Genomic DNA, 27,936 nt, shown 5'->3' with positions numbered 1-27,936 from the left:
GGCTCCTCCTCCTTCCCTCCCCTTGGACTTTGTCCTTCTTACTGGCCAGGAAGGGGGTCCAGAGTCCAGGTGTGACTCATCTCCCACCTCTCCAAGGCTGAGATTCCAGCTTTGCAACAGAAAACAACACTTCAGCCCCAGCCCAGCAAGAGCCAGAGAGGCAGCTTTCCTACTGCCTCCCTCTGCCATGGATTACCTCCCATCCTTGAACCCCAAAGACCTACTCAGGTAATCCCTAGCCCTTCTCTACACCCTCCAACTCTGGGGACAGGAGCAGGGAGGGCAACAAACCTTTCAGCCCCTATGAGACTCACTTCCCTTACACAGGTTAGTCCAGCCCCTAACCCCACTGCATGGTCTTCATCCAGTTGGCTAATTCACAGACCTAATGCTCTGCCCTAACCCTCCAGCCATCCCACCCCTACCATCCCCACTACACTCAGAGCCCCTCCTCCTCCCTTCTTGACTTTTCTTCCAAACTACCAGGTCAGTATCCAACGTGAGCTCTGAGTTTGGCCGTAGAGTCTGGACCTCAGCTCCACCACCTCAGCGACCTTTCCGAGTCTGTGATCACAGGCGGACAATTAGGAAAGGTCTAACAGCTGCCAGCCACCAGGAACTGCTAGATAAGGTGAGCCAGGTTCCCGGGTTCCCATATCACGGACAGCCAGGGGGCTCAAGAACAGTGACAAGTTGGAATGATGGAGCAGAAAGGGGTGAGGTCACACAGCTGTCCCTCTCTCTTAAGGGCCAAGAGTGAGGCAGTTAACCCAATGATCTCTCTTGCATTGGGGTGAATTCATTTATTTTCCAGGTACAGTCATACCTTGGTACTCAAGTGTTTTAAAACTCACCGAACTTGGTACTCAGTGCATTTTCACATAAAAACTTTGACCCAGTACTCACTGTGTGGTAATCGTTGTGTCCTAGTACTCATTGATACACGTTGATTCATGCTGATTGCCTTATGATGGGATACCTTTTTCAGCCGAAATAATTTGATACTTTTCGTTTTTGGGACTCATCGCACCTCCCAGAACCAATTGATGATGAGTACCAAGGTACCACTGTAATGGACTTCTCTTTGGGAGTAGGAGGAAGCAGTAGATGGGGAGGGCTGAAGGGATAGAATTCGTAAGTCAGGAATAGTGATCTGTGTGAAAAGTGACAATGACATGGTAGAAGAGGTTGGAGGTATAGGTCAATGGCAGAGTTGTTTGCCAAGGCCTTGATTCAATCCCCAGCACTGACATAGACATATATACATACATATACACACACACACAGTCACCCCTAGTGAGGGATCCCCAATAACTAAAGGACACTGAGATGATACCTTAAGAAGGAATGTCAAAGCACCAGGATGTAGAGCTGGTGTATCAACCAATGTCTAGGACTGAACAATGGATGTTGCCAGCTAAGGAGGGGAGGGGAATGGTATGAGATAGGCTTCTTCCCTCTGTTTCTTGCCACTGGGCAGGCACTGGAGACCCTGTCACTGAGTGGAGTGCTAACACTGGTATTAGAGGAGGATGGGACTACTGTGGAGAGTGAGGACTTCTTTCAGCTGTTGGAGGATGACACATGCTTGATGGTGTTGGAGCCAGGGCAGAGCTGGAGCTCCACCAGGGTAAGAGGCCCATACTGGAGCTGCTTAGGCCAACAATGCTCTATAGCTCTCCCCAACCTCTTCTCTAGCCTAACCCCCATCTTGGGGCAGAGGCACTGGGAGAGCTATGGAGTTGTCAAGGACATCACAAAGTGGACACAGTTCACAGTGGGTCTGACCAATGTTGATGGGGATCAGTGGTGGGTGGCAGGGTGTAAGGGTCCATTGCACTGATGTGGATGCCCTACAGAGTGGGATGCTGTCATATGGCCTGGGCCGAGAGAAGCCAAAGCACAGTAAGGACATTGCCCGCATCACCTTTGATGTGTACAAGCAAAATCCTCGAGACCTCTTCGGCAGCCTAAACGTCAAAGCAACATTCTACGGGCTCTACTCTATGAGTTGTGACTTTCAAGGAATGGGTCCAAAAAGAGTACTCAGGTCAGAAATCAACATATCCTACAACTCCATCTTCCTTATAGTTGTGTAGTTCCCATAATTCCACCTCCTACACCCATTCACCCCCACTTAGCACCCCCTTGTGATAAACTCTAGCTCTCAGGAAACTCCTGGTTTCCCCTAATCATCTGATTTCCTCTTGTCTCTGCACTTCAGGGAGCTCCTCCGTTGGATCTCCAAGCTGCTGCAAGGCCTTGGCCATATACTGCTGGGTATTTCCTCCACCCTTCACCATGTAGTGGAGGGAGCTGAGCACTGGCAATGTCAGCGTCGCCTCCATTCCTGCTGAGAAGGGGGCCTGAGCTTTTGCCCCCAGACTCATTCTACGAGACATGTCGTGAGGACTGTGACAGCATCCAGCTTCAGGACCTGTAGACAGTGCAGACTAAACAACACCCAAATCCCCCACTGTCTTCTGACCCCACTGTGATAGAACCCATCAGCATAATCCTTTACTCCCCCAACCAAACTCTTTCCTAAATACGCTATCCCATCCTACCCATATTTCCAGCCTCCCACTTACCCTGAAAGGCCCCAACCTGTCCCCAGTCATCTAGATTTAGGAAATCCCCCTAAACTGCTGCTACATCTATATCCCTACCAACTCCTCCTGTCCCTAAGCTCCCCACATTGCTGACAGCCCTCTGACTTTATCTTGAGATCTCTATTTCCTCAAATCTTTCATCTAAAAAAAAAAAAAAACAATAAAAATATAGAAATGTTTACCAAGACTTTTGACTCCAATTTAAAGCAGGAAAGGGACAGGATAGATACTCTCATTCACCCTCCCTATCAGTGCCCAGTCCCAGATCCCAGGGCCTTAGTCTTCAAGTATTGCATTCAACACCCGCCTCCGTTTGGCCACTGCACTCTGCTGCTGTTCCCAAGCTTCTCGCCGCTTCAGGAAGGTAGTCAGGGCCACATTTCGAGCCACGTGGTGGCCAAAAGGGTCTCTTATCAGCTCCTGGTTTTGCTCCCCTGCAAAAGGAACCACTCATATTTAGTACCACCCACACTTGGACACAGATTCTACTTGGGGTAAAGGTCACAAGAAGCCAGGAGAGGTGGGAACAGAGACTGTACAATAAGTCAACAGAGGGCAAGGTGAGAGCAGACTGTTAAGGACCAGTAACCAAGACCACCCTTGGCAATTGAAGTCTCTGCTGAATTTAAGTCCACTCTCCAGCCACCCAGCTATTTGGCAGGAAGTTTGCAAGCATCAAAGAGACACACTGGAACTCACCTAGCTCTGTAGCGATTTCCTTCCGAGCGCCCAAAGCTGCTCCACTCCAAATGGCATCTAGAACACGGCTGCCATGGCGACTACAGGCCAAAGCCACATATTGTCCCTGCATTGGGAAATGTATGAAAGTGTCTTGGCAGGTAGGAGAAACAAAATTTCAAAAGAACTTAGAGACTGAGTCAAACAGTCTGGGAACTACATATCTTATCTTGACTCTACAGTACACTTCTGAGGGGAGCTCATTTTCTGTACAGAGATAATGGAAGGAAATCAAGCAGAAGCCAGAACTCTAACCTTTAGGGTCTGCAGCACACGGCGGCGCTGCTTGCATGTCACAGAGGCACTGGTCAGGATGGCATCCAGTACATGAGAACCAGCAGGGCTCTGGGCCAGAGTCAGAAGTTGTGGTCCTGTCAAGGCACCCAGACTTCGAAGTACAAGAGCAGGGTTAGAGAAGTGCAGCAGATGCTGAAGCAGTAGAGAACCAAGTACTGTCACTTCGCCAAGGGCCCTGGATGTGGCTATTTCCACCTGGAAGCAAGGAGACAGGAAATTAGGGGGCAGCTACCAAACCAGGTGAATGAGCTCAGCCTCAGGGTAGTGCCACATTGCCCTGGATGAAGTCAGAAATCTCACCACCTCACTCAAAGGGCCTCCTAAGCCCAGGGAGGCCCCAGCCCCCACCTTAGCCTCTCCCCTAACTCACCTGGTGCTCTGCAGGCACTGCCCCTTCCTCCTCTGTAAGCTCATAGTACACCTCGTAAGCCATCAAAGTGGCAAAGAGAGGCACACAGGCCACATGCCGGGAAGAGGGCTTTGCACAGTGGAACGCCTAAAGGAGAAAAAAATATGATGGTTCTGAGAACTACACATCCCCAATCTCGACTTTCTAAAGAGAAAACATTCAGGAAAGGGGAGAAAGCCTAACTCCACAAGAAAGTAAACTTTAAGAGGGCTGGATCTTATCCGCTTTGCTATATCCCCACCCTCTACATATAACAGGGATTGAATAAACACTTATCCCTTAAACTTTTCTCAGCTATGAGAAACAATTTTCATTCTAGAGCTGTGAGATGTCTCTTGGATATATTTTTCCCTGTATCTGTGAACTCCCTTAGACCTCTTGGGTCTAGAGGTACAATGACTAAAACTTGGATACATCCTGAAGTAGCAGAATTTAGACTGTGGGCATAAATCAACTGTAAGTAACATACTCACCTCTAACAATAGCTGCAAGACCTGGGCTTGGTGAGCCCCAACTTTGCGGCAGGCTCCCACCAGGGCAACAACTACCCCTGTGTGGCCCTGGGCCAGGATAGCTTCCAGGGCAGGACTCAGCTCCTCAAACACAGGGGACAGCTAAGGAGAAACATGGGATGAAGAGTCTTTGGTCTTCTAGTAATAATGGATTAAGTTTTTCAGAGAAATCTTCTTGCTGAAAACAACTAAAAGTACTACATAAAATATAATAAAAAGGTTTGCCAATGTCAGGACTTTGGCTTGGCTGAGTAAGCCCAAGACGCAACGGTAGAGAGGTGCCACTTCACATAAAGAGGGGACTTTAAACAGCCCCTTCATGTAAGGGAGAACTAGAAATCACCTACCTTTCTACTCCAACTCCCAACCCATGAGCCCACTGGAAAGCCCACCCTGGTGCTAAGCAGCAAAGGAAAAGAGAATCAAGGCAATAGCCCAGTGTTGTATAGATTTGTAACTAAGAACCAAGAGTATAGGTAGCCATGGAACTTCAAGCTGACAACCTGAATTAAGACAGTCTCCTGCTGGTACTTGCTCCTAAGAAGCTAAAACAAATCCCCTCTAGGAGGAGGGCATCTCCATTCTAAGCTCTAGAAAACTCCGAATAAAAACTTTACAAAAGCAATGGGCAGCACACTGTCAGAGATATACAGAGGCAGGGACACAATAAAATAATATCCAATAAACAAGAATAAAAGGAAAAAACCCAGCCCAGGTTTCCAACTCACCAGCTCAGGGGCAGTGATTGCATCCAATAAGCGCTGCAAAGGGAAGTTAGCAATGGGATGTGCAGCCAAGGTCTGTAGCTGACCCTGGAAATGATCCTCAAAGAGACTCTGGAGCTTTTGGGGCTCCAACACTAGAAGCACCTGCTCTAAGAGTCTAGAGCTCGTCTGATCCCGCAGAAATAGCAGTAGGGGGCTGGGGACAAGGGGAAGAGGATCAGGCAATTGTAACTGCACTTCATCCAAAATGCAATTGTAGCACATCACCTCACTCATTTAACACAGCCCCACCAACTCTGGCTGACTCGAAGACCCTGACCATACCTGCCATCTGCTGAGGAATTACGAGTACTCAGGTAGCCAATCGTAGCACTGCAGAGATGGGCACAAAGCTGGGGCAGTTTTCGGTGTAAGATCTGTAAGGCTACTTGAAGGCAGAAGCTGGAGATCTTGTCAGTGATAAACACTGTAGGGAGAGGGCAGAAATAATTAAATATTTTCCAAAATCCAAACAACCTGTACAACTTCAAACCTTGAGCAACAAGGTACAAGGGACGACAGACACAAAGAATCTATATACTTTGCAATATCAAGCCAGACCAGGTTCAAAGAGAGGAGGAATGATTTGACCTAAGGACTGAGCGTGGGAGTAATCACCTCCCAAAATGTGGATCCCAGACCCTCCTCCAAATTCCCTCCTTACCAGCAATGTCCTTCAGAAAACAGGAGCTCAGGTCCTGAAGACAATGCAAGAAGGTTTCAGGGACCTCAAAATCAGTTGGCTTACATTCCCGAGTTGGGGCCCTTAGTGCTTCTAAAGGAGAATCAAGAACATGTGCAATGTTGAGTCAAAAACTGCCAATCAGAAGGAAGAAGAGGGCCAGGGATTTAGCTCAGTGGTGCCACTCCTGCCTCAAAAGCAGAAGGTCCCGAGTTCGATCCCCAGTACCAAAAAAAAAAAGAAGGAAGAAGAATTTCATAGATGAACAAGGACTCAGCTTGGAGATGTAGAATAGATATGATGCAACTGAAATGTCTCTTTTGGATGACTGAACTGAGACATTTCTGTTTTAATTTTTCAAGAAATTCCAACCAGTTCCCTTATGGTCCACAAGAGATAGTTCAAACTCCTCAGCCAGGTTTGGATGGTATTCCAAAATCAGGCCTTATTTAAAAACTCTGACCATATTTCTGTTTTTCAAAATTTAAGTCACAGCATATGACTGTATCATGAAATAAAGTTAGTGACCTTGACGAGCATTGTGTTAATCGAGCAGAGTAAAATTATAAATCAAAGAAAATACCAGAGTGGGTTGCATATAGTTAAGGATATTTCCCGAACTTTTGTTTCAGTCCAATGTGTACACATACAGCTATACACACACATATATATGAATATATCTATATCTATCTATATATAAGTGTTGAATCATATTTAAAAATAAATATCCTATGAGTTATGGGTTAAAAAAATAGTTTGAAGTCTATGGCTCTATATCAGTCACTTCTCTTCCTGCCCCCATCCTAACAGCTGACCCCCTAAACACATCTGTATGTCCTTACTTCTAGGCCTCTGTACACACTAATCTTTGAGCTAATTTCTCTGCTAATTCTCCAAGGTCAAACTACCTAATGAAGACTTGCTCTTCTGCCTACTCTGTTCTGAACTTCCTAAACTCTCCTTCCCACTAGGTCTAGTTCCCTTTCTTGTAATACTTACCAGATGACTGGGAGCCATGCGGCCTGGCTCTCTCAGACTCCAGAAGAGTCCCTCCTAACACCTGCAGCAGAGTTCTCACCACGAAGCTGCCATGTGTGTCTCCACAGTAAAAAAGAAAATCATCACACATCTCAGAGCCCAGTCCCAGGACCAGCTCCTCCAGGGCCTCCAAAGTACCATTCTTTCCATCTTTCTCCTCCTCCTCTTCCTCCTCCTCCTCCTCCTTCCTCTCCTCTTCTGCAGGACTCGCCAGCAATCGAGGCAACTGCAGCAAAGCACTTTGCAATACGTGGACCCCACAACGATGACAGGCCACTAAACGAAAGTTGGAGCGCAGAGCAGCCCAAATTTGACATAGCGGTTTCAAAGGACTGAATCCCAAGAGTTCTTGCAGCATCTCACTACCGGTCCTGTTCGTGGCTAAGGCTAGGGCTTGAGATTCCACTTCCTTCAAAATATTATGCACCATCAGCTCTGGGGGGGGGGGGGGGGAGGAAGGGGAGAGAAATATTTTAAAGAGACCGGGAAGAGGATACGGTTATGTTCATCACCTAAGGGGAGGAGGGCGGGAGCTTAAAGAGAACATGAGGGATAAAACTAATTCCCCGCACTCTGGAGACCCTAGAACGTTTTTTTTTTTTTTGCCTGTTCTGGATTTTATGATTTTGATTCCACCCCTTAGCTGCTTCCTACCTCGTTCTTCCCCGGCCTCAGGCGCCTCCTTCAGCGCTGACAGCGCCCGTCGGAAGTACCCCAGAGCTTCGGAGCTCAGGTGTGGATGCTCATCTATAGCCGGCTTCGAGCTCCAGTCCGCAGGCGATCGGGGCTGCCGTTCGCGGCCTGATGGGGGTCGCCCCGACCCTTTGGCCCCGCGCCCCCGCTTGCCGCCAGCTGGGAACTGGCGCCCCGCCTTGCGGGGGGAGCGTGGGCCCAGCCCCATAGAACTTCGGGATCCTACAGTCTGTGAGAACTTCTTTGGTTGCAGGGCTCTGGCGCCGCTAGGCGTGGAAACGCCGGCGCGTTCCCGGAGCAGCGTGCTATGTCATAGCGCCGCGACAACCCGGGACGGGCTCGGCGGGTGACTCCGCCCCCTCGGACCTGGCCCAGAATCGTCTCCGACAGTACCCCGCGATTCTTGAGTCTCCCCCACGTCCCCTTCTCAAACTTGGCCAGCACCTGGACTCTGACCCAGGTAGAGTCACTTCGTCCCGCCTGTCGGCAGGAATGAAAAGTTCTCCAACTACCGTATTTTTAAAGGCCTGGAGAACTAAACCTAGCCGGGACTTCAGAGGCACTGTGGTCTGCAGGTAAAGCGTACCTGACCTGGAAGCCATTCCCTGGCTTGGCCGCATTGGGACAGGACTGTGCCAACCTGGGCCAGAGCTCCAAATACTCAAAGATTTTACGTGATCCATCCCTGAGGAGCTGCCTTGCCAGAACCCCAACCTAGTTAGCTCCACTCACAAGGTCGCAGCAGGTGTGTCCCATCCAGCCTTCTTACCCTGGGCTTCCCAAAAGGAACAGTCAGCCTAGCCTGGAGCCCGAGTTCAGTTGTCCTCCACTGAAACTTGTCTCCCCTCAAAGGATTCCAACCTTGGCTACCTTTCCTATCTTGACGGGATCCCTTCTCCAGACACAGTCTGTAGGCTTCCTTCAAAGCTACTCTTTGCTTCACAGATAACCCCCTTTACCTGAGTTATGGCAGCGCTCATGAAGGGCCAAGTGTGTGTGGTAACGTGCCTCCAGGGGTATTGGCCGTGGCATTGCCTTGCAGCTCTGCCAAGCAGGTGCCACAGTTTACATAAGTGGCCGCCATGAGGACACCCTTTGGGTGGCTGCTGAGGAGGTAAGTGACCACCTGAGGGACGTCTTCTAATTAGCCACTCTTCAGCATCCAGTCCCATACCAGACATTTTAGTATTCCTCAACAAAACATAAATATTTACTCAGAATATAATAAACTCCATAAGTAACTTCAGGTAAGACCGAATTTCGCTACCAAGTGAGTTTTTGTTTTGTTTTGTTTTTGGTACACGAACTCGGGTCCTTGCGCTTGCTCAGCAGGCGGCTAAACCACTGGGCTAAATCCTCAGTCCTTGTTTTTTTTGTTGTTTTTTGTTTTTTGTTTGGTACTGGGGATCGAACTCCTTGCGCTTGCGAGGCAGGCGCCAGAACCACTGAGCTAAATCCCCGGCCCCCAAGTGAGTTTTATGGAAAAAAAAAATTGTGTTTGAGAGTTTCAGGGGTGGGGGGACAGGACCAGGAATTTAGCTCAGTGGTTCCGCCGCCTGCCTCGAAAGCGCAAGGACCCAAATTCGATCCCTGGTACCAAAAAAAAAAAAAAAAAGTTTCAGGGGTTTGGGAATTTCAGCTAATGGCTTTTAGACCTGGGCTTTCTTCTATTTTAGGTAAGATGTTACTGGACTGTATACTTTCATTTGACTTCTCTACTTGGTTTCAGTAAAATAAGTATTTGAGTACCTCTGATTTGCTAGGCATAGAGAAAACCACTGGGGTTCCCAAGATTAATAAAATATAATTTTCACTCTTCCAAGTCCAGCAGGAAGTCAGATACAGAAACCAGTCATTTCAGTGTAATATAAGTGATAAGAGGGAGATGTGCACAGCAGACTCCAGGTGTGTGGAGGGGCATAGAGCTAATAAAGGGAGTGGTTAGGGAAAACGTTCTGGAGGAGGTGATCTTTAAACTGACTCTTGAAAGGTGAGCATTAGGTAAAGAAGGGCTGAGAATATATCTCAGTGCGAGAGCACCTTCTGAACATTGCATAAGGCTCTGGGTTCAATCCCCAGCATGCATGGGGGAGTGGAGGAGAATGGTGAAAGTCTATGGAATTGTTAGGCAATGCAAGGGGGGAGTAGTGGGTGAGATGCCATCAAGCAAACAGTGGATCTTAAAGGTCACTGGCAAAGGATTGCAGGTGTAGCTCATGGTAGAGTGCGTGCCTAGCACGTTCAAAGTCTTGAGGTTCTGTCACCAACACTAAAAAAAAGTGATCCAGTTAGAAGATTTCAAATTTTCAAATAGATTCATGTTTCTGATCCTTTACATTGACTGGATTATGAAGAATGAATTTAAGGCAAAAAGAATAGATGTTGAGTGAGTAGTTAGGTGTTGCTGTAGTTGACAAGTAAGAGAGTAATAGGGTGGAGCATAGAGCTTAAATCTGGAGAATAAGGGATTGTTCTTGAATACGGTACTCTTCTTCCTCTGAGGCTGGAGGATGGGGCACATTTGTAGAGGATGCAGAAGACCAGGAAGTGGAAATTGTTCCCCTGATCCCTTTGATTTTTCTTTTCTTTTCTTTTTTCTTCTTTTTTTCTTTTTTTTTTTCCTCAGTATCAGGATCAAACTCAGGATCTTGCACTTGCAAGGCAGGCACAGTGCCACTGAGCTAAATCCCTGACCCCTGCCGTTGATTTTTCATTTACCAAGCAGGAGCATTGGAAGAGTGGGGAAAAGAGGACTGGGAGTGGTAGAGTTTCAAGTGAGTGGTAAAGTGTAGGAGCTAAGGACATGAGTGTTGGAAATGACCAAGGATGAGGAAAAATTTAGTTACTTGTTTTAGGAATAGGCTCCATGACTTGTCTTTTATCCTCAGCTTGCATATGAAAGGCCTTAATAAATGTTTATAGATTTTTAAAATTTTATTAGTACGTGTTTGCAGTACATGAAGTTTACACTGATCTTAGTGAATAGGTACATGTACATAACACATCTTGCTTTTTTTTACCTTCCCTCCCCACCTACCTCCCTCCTTCCGACTCTAAATCTCCTTTCCCCGTTTTCATTATTATTGTTATTTTTAGATGAATGGATAAAGAAAATGTATCTATACTCAGCTATAAAGAAGGATAAATTTGAGATATTTTTAGAAAAATGGGTATACCTGGAAAGTACAGCGTTAAGTGAAATAAATCAGACACACAAGTTTAAATACCATATTGTTGCACCCAGCGAGAAAGAACCAACCAGAGAGCGATATTAAATCCACACAGGAGTTTATTACCGACTGGGACCGAGCCAAGCATCGGACTCGAGTCTTGACTGGGGGAGATTAACATATTTTATACACCTTTGAGGCGAGCAGTTTCTAGGCACCCCTATGGGATAGAACTAGCAAAGCAAGCAAAAGGTACAGAAGCAGAACGCCCTGTCGTTAGAACATTTGTAAAACAATAGTTGATTAATTGTTGCTTCTAAGAGACTCTCTAAGGGGAGGAGGTTTCTAAGCTTCCTCCTTCTGAGTTCATCTAAAGGGCCTGCAGGTGGGTCAAGCAGCAATATGGAGTCTGTCTTGCTAACCAGGGTCCTTCACATATAGTATCTCTAATTTGAATAAGGCAAAGCACAAAAAAATAAAGGACTGGTAAAAGTAAATGGTGAGAGGGTTTAAAAAATAGAAGTAAACAGGAAAATAGATTTTTTGGAAATGGGCAGGGGTCCAGGAGACCAAGGTTGAGGAAAGGGCGAAATGAGGAAGGGGCAGTAAAAAGATGTAAGATGTGTCATGTACATGTACCAAATACCCACAAGGAATGTAAACGTTATACTGTATATCCTAAATGTCAATTTTTAAATTTTATTTATTTATTTATTTTGAGATTCACTATGTAGCCCAGGCTGACCTTGAACTCATGGCAATCCTCCTGCCTCAGCCTTCCAAGTGCTGGGATTATAGGCATGCACCACTATGCTCAGCCTTTGAGGATTTTGTGCCTGAGATCCCAATCCACCTTGCTCTGTGGGTTGGGAGAACCCACTCACTATTCCTGAAACTCCTCAAACAGACACCAGGGGGCGGTATTGCCTGCCATGTTGACTGCTGGCTTTGATTCCTCTGATCACCTTCCCAGACCCGCTTTAGTTGGAGAAATTGCATTGTATCTCACACTAGTGTGCAACTGTGAGCTCATGTCCTCTGTTCTTCACCAGCCACAATCCCTTGGAGGCTGGTGTGTGCCTGTGGTGTGTGATTCAAGCCAGGAGAATGAAGTGCGAAGCCTATTTGAACAAGTAGCTCAAGAACAGAATGGGCGTCTGAATGTGCTGGTCAATAATGCCTTTGCTGGGGTTCAGGCACCCTCTGAACTTGATCCAGCTCCACGTTCCTTACCCCCCCTTCTGGCCCCATTCACTGTCCCTTCCATTACCCAGCCCGTTACACCTTCTGCCTTCAGATCATCCAATCATTCCCCCTCCCTGTGCCTTCCAGACACTCCTGAACACTACCAGTAAGACATTCTGGGAGCTCCCTGCCTCCATTTGGGATGATGTCAATAATGTGGGACTCAGGTATGTGCTCCCCTTTCCCCACTCCAATAGCCTGGACTCCCCTCCCTCACTTAGCCTGCCTGAGGACCTGGGCCTTTTCCCGTGTGCATTCTCCTTTTCCCTCCAGCCTCCCCCATCTCTTCTCCCTTATGGCCCACTTATCTCTGGAGAAGTTCCATACAGCTTAGAGTCTGTACCTGAGAATGCCAACTTTGTTTCTATCAGTCATTGCATCGGAACAAGACACTGGCCTTGTTCTGCCTCACTCTCTGCCCATCTAAATACAAGACCCAGAAGGAGCCTCACCCTCTCAGTAATGCATGCAGCCTGTGGGCTGAATTTTCAAAAACTGTTAGACTGCACAAGCGCAAGGACCTGAGTTTGATCCCCCGGTACCAAAAAAAAAAAAAACTGTTAGGAAAATTTTTTGTTTTAGATCATGAGGATGCTAGTAAGAAAGAGTAGGCACCCGCCCTTCTTAGCCTCCATATCCTCATTCCAGACCCAAATGCAAGTGCGTTCGCAAGTCAGGTTGGGACTGCAGGAGTTCAGAGATTCACACATACATTTGGCATGCGAGTGGGATGAAATACATCATGTACAACTTGCCCAGCATAATATGTCTGCTGGTTACTATTGGAATGCTGTTACCCTCAGATAATTAAACTACACTTGATAGATGTGACCAGTCACCTGTGAAAGTAACCAAGAAGTCAAATCTGTCCATCTTGCTTCATATTTTCTATCTTGGTGCAATGTTAAGAAAAGCCTTCCAAATGGTCATAGTGGCACACACCTGTGATGCCAGCACTTGGGTGGCTGAAGCAGAAGGATCACCATCAGTTCAAAGCTAGCCTAAACTACATAATGAGACCTTGTCTCAGAATAAATAAAAGCCTTCCCTACCTTAAGTTTATAAACACATTCAACGTGTTTTCTTTTAGTGGGTTTTTCTTTGTTTGTTTGTTTGGTTGGTTGTTTTTGTCAGACAGGGTCTCCCAATATACTCTGGGCTGGCATTAAACTAGCTATGTAGCCTAGACTGGCTTCAGACTCATGATCCTCCTACCTCAGCCTCCTGAGTGCAGGACTACAGATGGGTACCACCATGCCCAACTGGGCTTTCCTATTTTACATTTAAATATTGTGTCCTTTTGGAATTCATTTTGAAATAATAAATGAGGTAGAGGGTCAGTCCCACCCAACCCAAATAACTGGTCAAGTGTCCCAACTCCATTTGCTGCATAATCTAGCTTTCTCCATTGATTTGAAGCGTTTCCTTCATACTGTGCTACATTCTGACTTCCACTTTGATCTAATTATTGACTATTTTGTTTCATTGACTTACCTGACTACTGTTATACCAGTACTGCGTCCTTTTAACTATTATGCCATTGTACGTTAAGAGTGACAGTGGGATAAATCCCTTTTGCCCACAAGTCAGAATTGTCCTGGGTACCCTCACATGTTTATTCTTACTGTTCTTTAGATTATTTTGTCAATTCCTTCAAAAAGTCTTACTAAGATATAGCTCAAATTGACTAAACATATAAATTCATTTATATAGAACTGATGTTTTACATGCTATTCTTCTTAACTTTGGACAATTTTAGCTGCACATTTTACAGTTTTAGAGTTTTTCCATGCAGACCCTACACGTTTCTTAAAGGTTTTTTCCCCTGAACCATTTTGTTTGTCATTGTTATTGTGGCAGAGCTCTTTTCTTCTTTTACATCTAAAGATTGTGGGTTCTCATCTGTCAGTGGTTAATTTTACCAGTTTTCCTCTTAGAATGTAGCCCCAGTCCAACTCCCCAGTTTCACAGCTGCCTCTCTACAGCCTTTCCCCTCTGACTACAGCCACTAGAGGGCACAAGAAGCAGCAGGGGCTGCAGCACCAGGCCAGCGTTTACAGGTTTCATTCTTTCTCCTTTCTGCCCCACTTTCTAGATGCCACTACCTGTGCTCAGTGTATGGGGCATGGCTGATAGTACCAGCTGGTATGAGGCTTATTGTGGTCATCTCTTCCCCTGGGGAACTGCAGCACATGTTCAACGTCCCCTATGGTGTCGGGAAAGCTGCGGTAAGGTCTCAGTGGCACAGGGGTTAGGAGGTACAGGATAGTGATAGTACTTGTAGCTCCGGAGGTGCAGTCCCCAGTGGTCAGAACGGTAAGGCTAAGGCCGGGGATTTAGCTCAGTGGTGCCGCCGCCTGCCTCACAAGCACAAGGTCCCAGGTTCAAACCCTATACCCCCCAAAAAGAATGATAAGGCTGGCTGGCCCTCATCTCTCCCTCTGCCCCATCCATGGACAGTTCCTTTCTTGGGCTCCCCTCAGTCTGGCAGAGCAGGTATCACACAGGAAGGGGGCCAGCAGAGACCTCAAGGATCCTGGGAAGGGCAGCAGCCAAGGGCATCCCCACTGGTATCAGGGAGGGTAAAGAAGGAAGGTGACGTGCCCAGGTGCCCGGGCTCTCATTCTGACTTCTGTCCCTCCACAGTGTGACAGACTGGCTGCTGACTGTGCCCACGAGCTGTGGCGCCATGGAGTCAGCTATGTATCTCTGACCAGGGATGATGCAGGCAGAACTGCTGAAGGATTTTATGGCAAAGGATGAGCCATTTAAGGATCCTGTGTTTAATCAGGTTAGCAAGGGAAGTAAAGAATGCCGAGGAATTAGCTTCTCTCCCTCAATATAAAAAGTAAATATTCCCACTTCTCAAGGGCTTACTAGAGCAGCATGCACAGGGCTAAGCACTGTACACGCATAATTTTAATCTTGTAAGGGAGATACTATCTTCATTTTACAGATGTTGAAACTGAAACCCAGGTCTGGGGACACAGCTCAGTAGTACAGCATATAATTAGCATGTGCAGGCTTTTGGTTCAGTCCTCAGCACTGAAAAAAAGAAAAGGAAGGAAGGAAGGCAGGCAGACATGAACAAACAGACTTGTTCCAGGTCACATGTCATACATTGAAAGGGTACCTAGCTGTGGAGCCCATGTACTTGACCCCTGCACCAACTAGCCAGAAGGTCCAGAAACTACTTGGCATTATCAGATCTCCACTTAGGAAAGGCAGCAGGTCCTGGGATATAGCATAGGGCCCACCCGGATGTGGGAAGGAGTACCTGTGGTGACTTCTGAGACCCTGGGCCCTGCAGGTCTTTGGCCTCTCTTCCTCCTGGAATAGAAGCTGGAGAGGGGGAAAATATAGGCAATGCTCCTGGAAATTAACCTTTTATTTTTCAACCTGTTTTTCAGTTCAAATGAGTTTTCTCAGCAGCAGAAACCCCAGAAATGAGTGGCAAATGTGTGGTGGCATTGGCAATAGGTGAAGATATGGGGGCCAGATGGTAACAAGAAAGATGTATGGAGGATCTGCAGGATAGTGGCAGCCAGTGGCCAGTTTTGGATCGGGAGATGGTTGAAAAATACTCTGAAGTTCTCTCTGGCTTTTGAGGCTCAGAGGGTTATGACTCCCTATTTGAGGTTTGCAAGCTGGCTTCTGGCTTCTGGGAGTTGTGGCAGAGGGAACAGAGAAAAATAGTTTTCCAGGATTCCTGGCCTGTCTCGGTGCCCTGGCCCACTGGGCCCAAACCTTGTCACTCTGCACCATTCCCATACCCACCATCTCCAACTGTGTGTGTACCGCAGACCCTGATATCCTGAGCCTGAGTGGGAAGGTGCTGCCATCATGTGACCTTGCTCAACATTATGGCTTAAAGATGTGGACGCTAAGAGCTCTGGCTCACCAGCAGCCTTGCCTGCCATTCCTTCAGTCCCCTGCTCACTCCTTTCCCTCAGTATCTTCAGCCAGGGTTGGGGTGAGGAGTGGAAAAGAGGATCTGATCTTCCTGCTCCTTCTGTTATCCCCAGGCTGCCCTGTCCACAACTACTTATCTGTGAGCTCTGCTCCCCAACATGTCTCCCCCCTGGGCTGGTTGGCCTCCTACTCGCCTGGCTTCCTTCAAACGTTTAAGTGGATTATCACCCTCTGTACCAGCAAGTCCTGACCCTTCTGGCCTGACATCAGAGTTATGCCTCTCTTCCCACTTAGGCTCTTGGATTTGCACCTATCTCAGTGGAGCGAAGTGGCCTTACTCTCCTACCAATGCCCCTGGTTTCTGCTGGGCATCCATGGTGAGTTCTAGGGTCCTTGAGAGAACCCTCTATGTGACTGGGTTTTCCTGTCCTTACCTTTAACTTTTTGTTTCAGTATCAAAAAATGCTCTGGAGGCTAATAAAGGTTCTCACTTCCCCTTCAGTGTGTTGTGAATGCTGATTCTGTGCTTAGCAAAGCACAGTAAATACTTAGAACAGTACTTGGGGAAAAGAGTCAAAGATATACAAATGGGTGGGTTCTCAAAGGCTATGTTCATAGGACAAGGCCCCTTTCCTCCATCCCTGTTCCTGCTCTTCCTTACAAGCCTGTTTCCTGTGTCCTGGCTGGGGAACAGGGTCCCTCTGACTAGGAGCATCCAGGGTCACTCTGCTTTTATCCCTCATTCCACCATCTCTCCAGGGTGCCTGCTGCTTTCTAGCTGGGCCTGATCTCTGAGTGAGATCCAATCCACCAAGGGAAATAAATAAATAAATAAATAAAAATTTTTAAAAGGGCCGGGATTTTAGCTCAGTGGTTCCACCACTGCCTGCCTCGAAAGCACAAGGTCCCGATCCCTGGAACCAAAAACAAAAACAAAAACAATCCACTGAGGGCAGATTCCTTGGTGTTTATGGTTTCCTGGAACTGGGGAAGAAGGTACTATCTGAATCCAAGTGAGGGGCAGAGAACTAGCTGTTGCCATTGACACACTCTTACCCTTCCTCATGGAGTAGTGTCACCTGAAATGCTTTTTCCCAAACTGATTACAAGAGCCCTTCTGGGCTACCTTGCCTACTCAGCAACTGGTTACACTGCCACCCAGAGCACTATGGCTTCAGGAGGCCAAGGGCAGTTTTTCAGGAGCCACAGGTGTATCAGCTGTGAATGCATACTGAAGTGGGCATCAGGCCCAAAAATGGAAAAAGGAAGTTGCAGGGGATTTGGGCAGACACCAACAGTCAGCTGTAGAGACCTAAGCAGAAGACTGGCTTGATTGGAGATTTGTATTTGAGGAAGCTCACTGGGCTGAGGTGTGGGCCAATGGAGAAGAGGCAGGCATGACAGGAGCAGCAGGAGGCTGGCCCAGGGTCAGTATTGCCAGGGACCTGATGGCAGTGGTGGTGTCAGCCGAGGAGAGATTGTAGGAGATGGTGTCTGCAGACTGCAGAGCTGGGCCTGGGCAGAACTGCTGTGGTGTTATCCTGATTGGGGACCATGAGACCTGCAGCAGCCACAGAGAGAGAATGTGAATTGCCCTGAATTAGCCCTAAGAAGACACAGGAGGCTGGCTGAGATGCAGCCCACCCCCACCAGAGCAAATCAAGGTGCTTGGTTGGTCCTTGGAAGATGATTAAACCCCCAAAGGAGCCCAGGAAGTCATGGAGATGAGATTCTTGGTTGACATTTTTAATTTGAACTTTTTTTTTTCTTTTGCAGTACCAGGGATCAAACTCACGACCTTGTGCTTGCCAGGCAGGCACGTCGCCACTGAGCTATATCCCTGGCCTAATTTGTACTTTTCAGAGACAATACATTCACATGGCCCAGAATCTAAAATGCTCCCATCCCTGTCCACTAGGGCCCAGTCCCCAACTCAGAGCCAGCCAGTGCTCCCATACTCTCAGATATCCATGCACAGCCCACACCAGTACAGCAAACATCGGAGCATATGAAAAGAGCAGAGCTGACTGTGTGCAAGCCAGCCTCTCTCTCCACCTGAGGGATTATTTTCCAGTTTCTAAGGCCTGTTCTGGCTTTGTGTCTCACCTCTCTAAGTGATGCAGCAGCCCTGAGCTCAGAGCCCTGACCTCTTGAAGGTCCTTATGCAGCTGTGCCATCAGCAGAAATTTCCCTGTCCCACCAGCAGGAAGGTAAAAGAGTGTGTGATGGCTTAAGGAGGGGAGAATAAGGGTCATGGAGGGCTGCTGTGAAGGCCTAGAAGAGACCAGCCCAAGAAGCCCAGCCCAAGCTGTCTCCGCTATAGCAGCAGACTATGGAGACTATCTCACCCCAGGGCTGTCACACCTAAAGTGAGATTCCGTCTAGAGCAACCACCTAACAGTCAGGAGGGTCAAAGTGAGGCAGACAGTGGTGCCTCTGCCTCAGGGTGTCCCCACAGATGTGAGTCTGACCAACTGCCCTGGGCTAAACAGAAAGATGTCAGAGGCATAGAGCCCCACAGTGACCGCAGAAGTCACTGTGCCGCAGCCCCTGCCCTGTCACCTTGGAGTCCCTGGTCCTCACCTCTGGGTTGGTCCATCCCATCCACAAAGCTCCTCCTCCCCTCTGCCTCCTCCTCTCTGTCCTCTCAGGCCTCCCATCCTTCTGCTGCTCCTCATGACCCTCAGTCCCTCACCTGGCCCCTCCACTGGAATCTTTTCCCTAACCTCTCATCCTGCAGTGCCCAGCCCTGGGCAGGGAGAGGCAGATGTGTACAGGCAGAGCTATGTGACAAAGGTCCAGCTCTAAGAGCTTTCAGTTAGAGAACCATGGTAAGATCCAGGGTCGGGTCACCACAGCCAGGCTCCTCCCCAAGCTGAACACAGCCTTGTTTCTTTTACGTCTCACGTTCCTGCAGGGTTGCAACATTCTAATCCCTGCCTTTCTCTACCAAACCTACCTTGCTCCCACCTCCTATCTCCAGAGAGCCAAGGGCCTGGTCCATCTCAGCCCATATTGATTCCCTACCTGAAATACTTTCAGTCAGATGCCCAACACACACCTGTGTGTGTCTCTACTCATGGGTCATCCCCAGAGCCTCATACTGTGATGGAGACCACCCCGAGTGAGCTACAAATTCACAAATTGACTTTTCATATTCAAAGTCTATGTCCACCTACTAGCCCACAGTGTCTGAAGAGCCAGCAGTTGGTGTGTGGGAAAGGAACAGCTTCATACACCAGTGGCCACAGCAGAGGTCTCAGTGATCCGTGATGCTGGCTGTGACGTCTTGGATGGCGAGACAATAGTGCAGCTAAGGGCAGCATGACTCGTACACAAAACTTCTGTGCAGACAAGAATTAATCTATGGAAAAAACATATTTCCCATTAATGATCTGTTCCTACTAGAATGTCTTGTTCCCTTGTTGCCAGGATCCTGCTAGCATCAGTGCTCTCCACCCCATTGTTCCCTGAACTACCCCTTGCCCCATCGAGAAGCTGTGTGTTCAATAAATAGGGGCAAACTCCAGGAGATGGCATTTTAGCCAGATAAGAGCTTTGACCATCCTAGGCCCTCCATTTACCCATTAAGATCTTGTCTTGTCTTTTATTATCCTGCCACAATACCTTTGGTCAGTGATTGGGAGTTTGCACACCTTCCAATAATGCTGAGCTGCAGAGGAGGCAGAAGTCACCCCAGGACTGATCAGGAGCTAAGGAGCGGTACAGGCTGGATTTTCTGCCAGTTGGTATCAAACACAGCAGAACATCAGTTTTAAAGCAGTGAAAACAAATTTTGTTCATTTTCAATAGGGCCCAGAGCCGAGCCCCATTCTGATATGTGCAGAGGTGACTTGGGCATTTTAAGGACAGAATGGGTAGGTGGAACTGGAGGGCCTCAGGGGAGTCAGAATGTGATCAGGGCAGCTGTATTTTGTTAGCTGGTAGTTATCTAAATTAGGATTCTCACCTCACAGAGGCTAGGAAACAGAGACCTTTTCCTTCTGTTGACCTTTGTTTTTTTTTTTTTGGTACCGGGGATCGATCGAACTACGGTCCTTGTGCTTTCGAGGCAGGCAGCGGAACCACTGAGCTAAATCCCCGGCTGTTGATTATATTTTAAAGAAGGGCTTTCAGGTCCTTGAGAGAGATGGTTCTGCTTGCAAGAGATACATATAACTGAAAGCTTTTTTTTAGTAAATGGGAGGTTGGGGCCTGTTGCCTGGTGCAGGTAGAACATATCGGAACATTTCCCAGCAACATCAAGCTTTCTGAATCAGGCACTTGGGTCTGGGGGCCATCCCAGGGACACAGCCTTATGCTGCTAGAGCCCTGCTAGAGTTTGGTCAGGTCTTTTAGTGCAGGGATTTGGACATAGCTGTCCTGTCCCAAGAGGTCTGCAGTCTCACAGTGCCATGGGTGCTGCTGTCCACTGCCCTCTGCTCCAAGGCACCCAGAGGACTCAGTAGTGGGCTGGCTTTAAGGGATGAACAGTTTTCCTCCACCAAGGCCCAGGTCCAGGTTCAGCTTGGAGCTAGGTCAAGAGATCACAGGTCTGCCTGCCTGTGCTTGATGCCAGAAATGGAGAGGAATATGTCTGTGCTTAACTCTATAATGAGGAATAAGGAGGAAAAGACCCTTCCTTAGTCTCTTGGAAATGCAAGGGAATCCTGTGAGGAATGCTGAGAAGGAGGAAGTGGGGCAGTCCTTAAATTTCTGTTAGCACCTATCAAGTGAGGAGGCCTTGGGTGCACTCCTCCTTGTGGGAGAGATAGTTCCAGAAGAAACAAGCAAAGCTGGAACAGATGTGGCCTTAATGTCCTGAGCATCCCCAGAGGGGCCTGTGCAAGAGGGAGTACAGTGGAGCAGCTGGACACTTTCCATATTGTAGGAGTTGAGAGAATTTATATTTATTGAGCACCTGCAATGACCAAAACCCTCTACCTAGATCTTACTTCCATTTTTTCATCTGTTCTATGAAGTAAGTAGTCTCTTACATCTGCAGAAACTGAGGCTCAGAAAAATTGAGTCACTGGACAATGGTGGCACATTCCTGGGAGCTTGAAGCAGGAGGATTGCAAGCTTGAGCCCAAATCTGACAACTTAGAGAGATTTTATCTCAAAGGGTGGGGGGAGCTATGGATGTAACTCAGTGTTAGTTTCCCTTGGGTTCAATCCCCAGTACCACTAAAAAAATTTAAAAGTTGGTAACTTGACCAGGATTGCAAGTCTTTCAAGTAAAAGAGTCTGGATTCAACCCAGTATGTATAACTCCAAGTGTAGGCTCTTTCCCTGCTTCAGGCTGCCTCTGCTGCTTTGTTCTTGTTTGGTTTTGGTTTTGGCTTTGGAAGGCCTTTTATTTTCTGCAAGAGGGGTGTTGAGGATGGGCAGGGTGGTGAAAACATTCCAGAGTTTACTCACCATGAAGACTTCCTGGACAATTTCAGTCTTGCCTTTCCCTACATTCGACCACACTTCTTTCCTCCATACATTTGATAGAGCTAATCTAATCTCTTTAGTACCACTCATTCCCCCTCCTCAACACTGACCCCATTTCTGCCTTCCAGTATGCGTCTCATGGTCCACATCTCAATGTTCTAGAAGCTTCTCCTGGTTCCTTCTGCCCTTGTTCTTTGCCCTTGCTGGGGAACCTCTTCTTTTGACATTCATTTAGGTCTTGACTAGTATTAGAGCCATAAATGTCATTATCCATTTCCTAGTAAGCTGAGGGCCCCCACCCCAGGCTAGTTCTGGGTTTTAGACCCTCATCCACCTCCTCCCCATCCCTCTTCCCTCACACAGAACTTTGACCCTGCAGCAGAACTGATAGTGCCAAGCCACCCAACTGTGCCTGAGCTCACAGGCCCAGTGGAACCCGCTGGTGAGGATTTCACCTTCCCTCCCTGGGGGCAGGTGGATTGGGTAGCCTGTGGCAGTCCCTGTGTCACAGGACTGACCCTCAGAGAACTCACTGCCTCCTAGTATCTATCAATCTTTTACCTGGGTCCCACACACAGTACCTCAGCCTTAAGCCATCTTCCCAGTGGCCTGGGGTTTTTCAGAGGACTTCTCAACAGGGTTGTCAGCTGTGGGAGCCATGGGAGGTCTTGGGGTGACTCTAGGTCCTTCCTATCCTCCCACCCCACCCCCTCCAGTGTTGTACACAAGGAGCCAAGCTCAAGCCTGAGTCATGACTGCGTACACAGAGGACATGGGCACAGCGTGGCTTCTGTCAGCAGTTCCAGACATTCTCCTCTCTACACTGAGGTCTGAGCTTCCACACCACTCCCTGTCCACGCCCTCCCACTGCCTCTGGGCCTGGCAGTGAGGACTAGAAGGTGCCCACCCTGACTGACTCACCTGGCCTGCACTCCCAGCCCTGATCTGAGATCCCCAAATCCTCCTAGCCCTTCACCCAGTCCAGTGGGTACAGCCTGTCTTGCTCCAATATCCATGGCTCATCATCCATTCATTCGTTCCCAGAGCTCCCACCAGCACCAACTGTTTCAATACACAGTTTAATTGTCCTCAGTCACTTAGGATCCCCTGAAATCATCTGTTATATTTACTTCTACAGCATCTTTCTCCCCAGCTAGAACGTAAGCTCCATGAGAGGAGGAACACTGTCTGTCTTGGTCACTGCTGTAGTGAGCTGCGCTGGGCCCAATCTCTACTGGTGAAGTGACTGGCTGATTTACATAAATGCTTATTGAGCCACTGTGGCGCAGGCATCTTGCTATATGAGGGAAAATGCAGCCAAATTAGTCCCTTTGGGTAGGTCATGGCAGGAGAAGAAGTGGGGAGCTGCATCCCATGTGATGAGCTAGAATGCAAGCACCGCAGGACCTGGTGCTGAGAGGTAGCACCAGGCTGCTCCTCCTCACTGGCAGCCCAAGTTCTGGACTCACTTACTCCAAGAAGACCCCCCTTGTGGGGCCACTCCCAATTAGGTGCTCACCCAGCACCACCCTTCTCTGTGATCACATTTGCTTGTGTGGTTTTTTCCTGCCATCCAGAAAGTTTTACTGCTCAGCCCTGCTCTAGGCTGTAAGCTCCATGAGGGCAGGGACCATGACTGTCCCATTCACTGCTGTAGCCTCTGTGTCTAGCATGATCCAGTGCTGGGGAACTCAGTCATGATGATGAATGGGACAGAGGCTGAGTCTTCCCCAAGAGGTAGGTCCCTGCTCCTGTGGCAGGTCCCTATCGTCTGTATTTGTCTACCAGCCAGAGCATCCGTCCTTGCCCGGGCCCCCATACTGGCAGTCTGACCTTGTTCCATGGCTTGTTTCTCATTTGACACAGAACGTCAGAGCTTCTGCTTCCTGGCACTAACATTGTGTATGCTCTAAACTGAGTGCACAGCCAGGTCCGGTGATGCACACCTGTAATCCCAGCACTCTGAGAGGTTTAGGCAGGAAGATCAAAAAATCAAGACCAGCCTGGGCGACTTAAGAACTTAGTGAGACTGTCTCCCAAAAAATTTTTTTAATTAAAAAATTTAAAAGGCCTGGAGTAGCTTAAAGGAAAGGCTCTGGGTTCAATCCCCAGTACCGAAAAGAAAAGCCTGAATATGATGGAGCCCCATGGAGTTGTATAGGAGCCCTACAAGGCCACTGCCAGGCAGTACATTTCTTGACCAGATTCCCAGCTTCATCAGGGCTCTGGGCAATTTTAAGGCAACAGATCATAGTTACCAACCACCATACGGTGGCTGGCTGCTGTAACAGAGACTCCAGTTCTGGCTCAAGAAGTTTTTCTAGCTTTTCAGCCCCACTTCCTGGTTTCTTTTCCTTCATCTCTTTCCCCAGAGACACCAACCTGAGTCAGCATTCACCACACCCTCGGTAGAGCAAGTGTTTGCCGGGACTTTCCCTCTGGGCCCTCCTGTCTTTTAGCCCAAGCCTGGGGCCCTGCCCTCCTCCTGGCCCCTCCCCTTCCGCCACCAGGAAGTGTGCTATGGGCACATAAGAGCACCACTGGCCATTTAGTAATTTCCTCATCCCAATTGTAAAGGAACTGGGGTGCAGGGAAGAGAGAAAGAATTCAAGCACTCAGACAAGTACCCAAGGAATGCCAGGGCCCTGAGGGAATGGGCACTATGGAGGATCTTCTTGGGCCCTGGGTCACTTTATATCCTTGGTCCATCCCAAGGATCAGAATCTTGCAGAACTTCAAGGTAGGATGACTCTGGTCCTTGAAGATGAGTAATAGAGGACTCTACTACTTTCTCACAAAGTGGTTAACTAAAACATGCTTGATTGCCTTTCATGACAGTGAGTTCACCATCACTAATTGAGGCCCATTTCAACTTTGGGCAGCTTTAATTATTAGAAAGTCCTTCGTAACAAGTCTATAGCCACTGTCTTGTTCATTTCTCTCAAGAGACACAGAATCAGGGTAGTTTCTGTTCCAAAACTTTAGAGACCTTTACTATCTGCCCCTTGAGTCTTTTCTTCCAGTTCACCACCACCATGTCCTCCTTCTGGTCATGGGCTCTCTTCACCATCCTGATTTTACAGTTTGTTCCTGTCCCTCTTCAAATGGACTACACAGTCCCAACAGGGTCTGGCTATCACAGAGTCTGATGCCTATGAACCCCATCACTCTGGGTACTAAAGCTCAAAGTCATGTTAGTGCTTTTAGCAAATCACAGGGTCACCACCTGGTGCCAACCAGAAGCCCCCATCTTCCCATACCGGTGTTATTGCGCTTTCTACACATTTGCTTGTGTGCAGATGATTATTTGAGGAGCAAAACTAGGACCTGACTCTGTCCCTGTTCAATACCGTCAGGTTAACTCTGTCCCAAGACTCCAGCCAGGTCATTCAGTATTTGGCCTTCTTCTGTTCAGATAACAGCATTTGTGTGCTCACCCAGCACATCACTGAGAAAGATCTCACCACCAGGGACTTCTTTTCAGGTTGACAAAGACACATCAGTCAACATTAGTTGGGGATGGGCATGCTACCGATATCTGCTATCTATCATTCCACCCACAATTCAGCCTCTTGTTGATAAGCATATCCTGACAGAGCTGATGAGTACTGAGGTAATCATTCAGAAATCTGTTTTCTGAGCCTAGCTCCACTGCCAATGTGTGTAACTTTATGTAACAGGATCTTTGGGCTTCTGGGCATTCAAGTCCTCCCCTCTGACATCCTGTTCTGTGGTGCTGAGGGTTACAGAGTTAGAATCAGGAAGCTGGGGACAAAAGAGGGTCCTGTTGCAAGAGACAAGAATTGGGTACTTTCCTTGCGCCACGGGGAAGCTTTCACTCTGCCCTCATTGCTGCAGGCAGCTGCCCTGCTCAGCTCTTATCCTTTCTTTTCCTTGAGCAGGATGAGTGCTGAGCCTCAGACTTCCCAACATTTGATTTCCCCTCAAATCCCCAGGGTGCCTTCTCATCTAAATGTCTTGTTTAAACATCCAGCAATCTGAGTGTGATGGCACACACTTGTAGTCACAGCTACTGTACTCTGGAAGATAAGGCAGGAAGATTACAAGTTTGAGGCCAGCCTGGGCAACTTAGTAAGACTGTCTCAAAATTTAAAAAAATTAAAAGAGCTGGGCATGTAGCTCAACAGTAGAGCACCCCTGGGTTTGATTCCCAATACTGCAAAAAACTGATTAATTAAATTTTTAAAAATAAACACCCATCACATGAAATCTGCTGAGCTATGTGAGGCCTGAGTTCCCTCCCCTGCTCTCTGCTTTCTGGCCAGAAGGCAGCCCTCCAACACATCCACGTCCAACTTCCCAGAAGCCTCCAGTTCTTCCTTCCTCACTTCCTTCCCTGACTGGCTCTGGAAGAGAATGGTGTGCAAGGCCAGGTTGGAGAGAATGCGACAAGTCTTTGCCTGCTGGGTCAGACAGCTTGGGTTCTATCACCTCTGAGCATGTGTCCTTGGGGCAAAGTCTTGGTTTCTTGCTATAAAGGCTGTAAAGCATTTACTCATTACTATTTCTCACTAATAATGGGTTCAAGAACACAGAAACTCTCTTCCTGTCTTCATTGTCCATTTTTCGCTTTGTTCCTCATTGAGACTGCTCCACCCTGTCCCTCCAGCCCTGCCCTGGCCATGACTCTGACCAAGCTCGTGTGGGCTCCCTTGTTCTCCCTCCCCTTGAGCACCCATTCACTGCTGGTATGTAATTACTGTGTGCACACACTGACACCCAGGCTGACCTCTTCTGCCCTGACCTCTTCTGCCCTGACCTCTAGGCCTCTCTCCAAGCAAGCAGTTCTTGCTGCCTCGGGACATCTCCACATCTAATTGATGTGTTGTGTTACAAGTAGCCCTTTCTCTTCCACAACTTTCCCTCCCTACCACATTCCAAGACCTCTGTGGAAACCACAAATTCTCAAGTCTCTAGCTTTATAATCTGTTAGTCTAACTAAAAGTGGCTATTGTCCCTGCATCTCAGTACCGTCTGCTACCCAGTCCTGCCTATTATTCTTCAGAAATAGTCCTTTTCCCTCCCCATGCTCAGTATGCAACCATCCCTGAGAGCCACAAGGACACGGGTCTGGGCTCCACATTCTGCCTAAAATTCCCTGAGGAGGTTTTTTAACCCCTTCCCTATATACCTTCAGTCTGTATTTCCAGTTCTCCTGCTAACCCTTCGGCCCCTTTTTTGGCTGCAGAATTTTATAATAGAATCAGAGAGCTATATGCTTAGGTTTGCACATTTTTAGTATATACAGTTACTATTCTCCATTGACAAGTTTTAAAAGAATAAAGGAAGCATCAGAAGTTTTAAGGAAAAAATTATAAACCATGACATTTCACCAGATTTAGAATAAGTGCCTTGTGAATCAACCTGAGTTCAGGTGAGGTGCCCCTTCTGTGGCCCCCATGGCCCTGGTCTAACTCTAGTTTATATGTTTCACCTCACCCATGGGAATTTTCCTGTCCAATTCTTGCACAAACCCCATGGAACTATTTAAATTTAAATTAATTAAAATTAAAATTAAAAATTCATCCCAAGTTCGATCCCTGGTACCAAAAAAAAATTAAATTAAATTAAATTAAAAATTCACAAGCTGGGCTCGGTGGCACATGCCTATAATCCCAGCACTTGGGAGGCTAAAGCAGGGGATTTCCGTGAGTTTGAGGCCAGCCTAGAATACACAATGAGTTCAAGGCCAGCCTGAACTATATAGTGAGACCCTGCCTCAAAAAACAACAACAGCCAGGGATTTAGCTCAGTGGCACTGCACCTGCCTTGCAGGTGCAATGTCCTGAGTTCAATCCCCAGTACAAACAACAACAACAACAAATTCAGCTCCTCAAATGTACTGTCCATATTCAAGTGTCTGATAGCTACAGGAGGATAGCAGCCACTGTATTGTATGGCACAGATGTTGAACATTTTTTCCATTGTTACAGAAAGTTTTATTGAACAGTGCTGCACTAAACCATAAGCTCCAAAAAGACAGAGAAAATGATTTTTGTCCAGAACTGAGTCTCTGGCATCTAGCAAGCTGTGATGCTCAGCTTCGATGCTAAATATCAGGTGACTGAATGAGTACATGCACTGACACATGGTACACAGGGGCCAAAAATATCTCCAGTACCCACCTCCTGCTTACTCCTTCTGCCTCCAGACCAGGGCTGCTAGTCTAGCTTTGATAGGGACCCTAACCCAAGGCTCATGGTCTCTCCCTGCTGTGTGTGTGTGTGTGTGTGTGTGAGTGTGTGTGTGTGTGCATAGCAAGAATTAAGAAAGGATTGCAGAGGAAGAGGCAGTCAATATGAAGATACACCAGGACTCTAGGTCTCGAGAAACTCAAATTGGGCCTCTGGCAATATTCACACCCCTCCACGAAACAGATATCCAGGCTTTGGTTTGAATTCTGG

At 47.7% G+C, this 27,936-nt stretch overlaps 3 protein-coding genes and 1 long non-coding RNA gene across 5 annotated transcripts in view; 2 read left to right on the top strand and 2 right to left on the bottom strand.

Annotated features, from left to right (window-relative positions):
- Positions 1–25: 25 nt before the first annotated feature.
- Positions 26–2,793, top strand: Cideb (cell death inducing DFFA like effector b). Its single transcript, XM_004864086.4, has 5 exons — positions 26–228; positions 487–631; positions 1,481–1,630; positions 1,860–2,050; positions 2,225–2,793. Exons 1-5 carry the CDS (start codon positions 188–190, stop codon positions 2,355–2,357), a joined length of 660 nt encoding a protein of 219 aa, XP_004864143.1. The 5' UTR covers positions 26–187; the 3' UTR covers positions 2,358–2,793.
- On the bottom strand, positions 2,774–8,051 carry Nop9 (NOP9 nucleolar protein). 2 transcript variants are annotated; one of them, XM_004864084.4, is made up of 10 exons: positions 7,707–8,049; positions 7,014–7,487; positions 5,997–6,107; positions 5,618–5,759; positions 5,297–5,489; positions 4,530–4,670; positions 4,018–4,143; positions 3,606–3,842; positions 3,312–3,417; positions 2,774–3,046 (listed from the first exon to the last, which is right to left on the bottom strand). In XM_004864084.4, the coding sequence occupies exons 1-10, from the start codon at positions 7,951–7,953 to the stop codon at positions 2,889–2,891; spliced, it is 1,935 nt and encodes a 644-aa protein (XP_004864141.1). In that variant the 5' UTR covers positions 7,954–8,049; the 3' UTR covers positions 2,774–2,888. The 2 variants fall into 2 exon arrangements, with proteins under 2 accessions (XP_004864141.1, XP_004864142.1); XM_004864085.4 differs by lacking the exon at positions 5,997–6,107 and having other exon boundaries at positions 7,707–8,051.
- A 50-nt stretch (positions 8,052–8,101) lies between these two features.
- On the top strand, positions 8,102–16,322 carry Dhrs1 (dehydrogenase/reductase 1). The gene is given in 9 exon segments (XM_087197034.1): positions 8,102–8,749; positions 8,751–8,859; positions 11,968–12,111; positions 12,248–12,327; positions 14,256–14,388; positions 14,807–14,871; positions 14,873–14,951; positions 15,571–15,640; positions 15,964–16,322. Coding segments are annotated over 9 exon segments (1,077 nt in total). The 5' UTR covers positions 8,102–8,711.
- A 309-nt stretch (positions 16,323–16,631) lies between these two features.
- LOC110345645 (uncharacterized) overlaps positions 16,632–27,936 on the bottom strand; it is a 49,012-nt gene continuing 37,707 nt past the window's right edge. The window contains exons 2-3 of the long non-coding RNA XR_002389103.2: positions 19,252–19,436; positions 16,632–17,633 (exon numbers count right to left, since the gene is read on the bottom strand). This is a non-coding gene — a long non-coding RNA (uncharacterized LOC110345645). The remainder of the gene's footprint in view (positions 17,634–19,251; positions 19,437–27,936) is intronic.

Source organism: Heterocephalus glaber, unplaced genomic scaffold, assembly GCF_053883595.1.
Source record: "Heterocephalus glaber isolate CG9 unplaced genomic scaffold, H.glaber_assembly_v1.0 deba00001662, whole genome shotgun sequence".
Classification (NCBI taxonomy): Eukaryota; Metazoa; Chordata; class Mammalia; order Rodentia; family Bathyergidae; genus Heterocephalus; species Heterocephalus glaber.
Note: the sequence above shows the minus strand (reverse complement) of the source record. Positions and strands in the feature narration are given on the sequence as shown.

Bases quoted from the DNA above. Each gene is read 5' to 3' on its own strand.
- Cideb (XM_004864086.4), top strand. From the start codon at position 188: ATGGATTACCTCCCATCCTTGAACCCCAAAGACCTACTCAG. The intron at 1,631-1,859 runs GTAAGAGGCCCA...GATGCCCTACAG, and splicing joins AGAGCTGGAGCTCCACCAGG to AGTGGGATGCTGTCATATGG. The intron at 2,051-2,224 runs GTCAGAAATCAA...TCTGCACTTCAG, and splicing joins GGTCCAAAAAGAGTACTCAG to GGAGCTCCTCCGTTGGATCT.
- Nop9 (XM_004864084.4), bottom strand. From the start codon at position 7,953: ATGGGGCTGGGCCCACGCTCCCCCCGCAAGGCGGGGCGCCAGTTCCCA. The intron at 4,144-4,529 runs GTGAGTATGTTA...TTTCTCCTTTAG, and splicing joins TCTTGCAGCTATTGTTAGAG to GCGTTCCACTGTGCAAAGCC. The intron at 3,047-3,311 runs GTGAGTTCCAGT...TTCCTTTTGCAG, and splicing joins GGAAATCGCTACAGAGCTAG to GGGAGCAAAACCAGGAGCTG.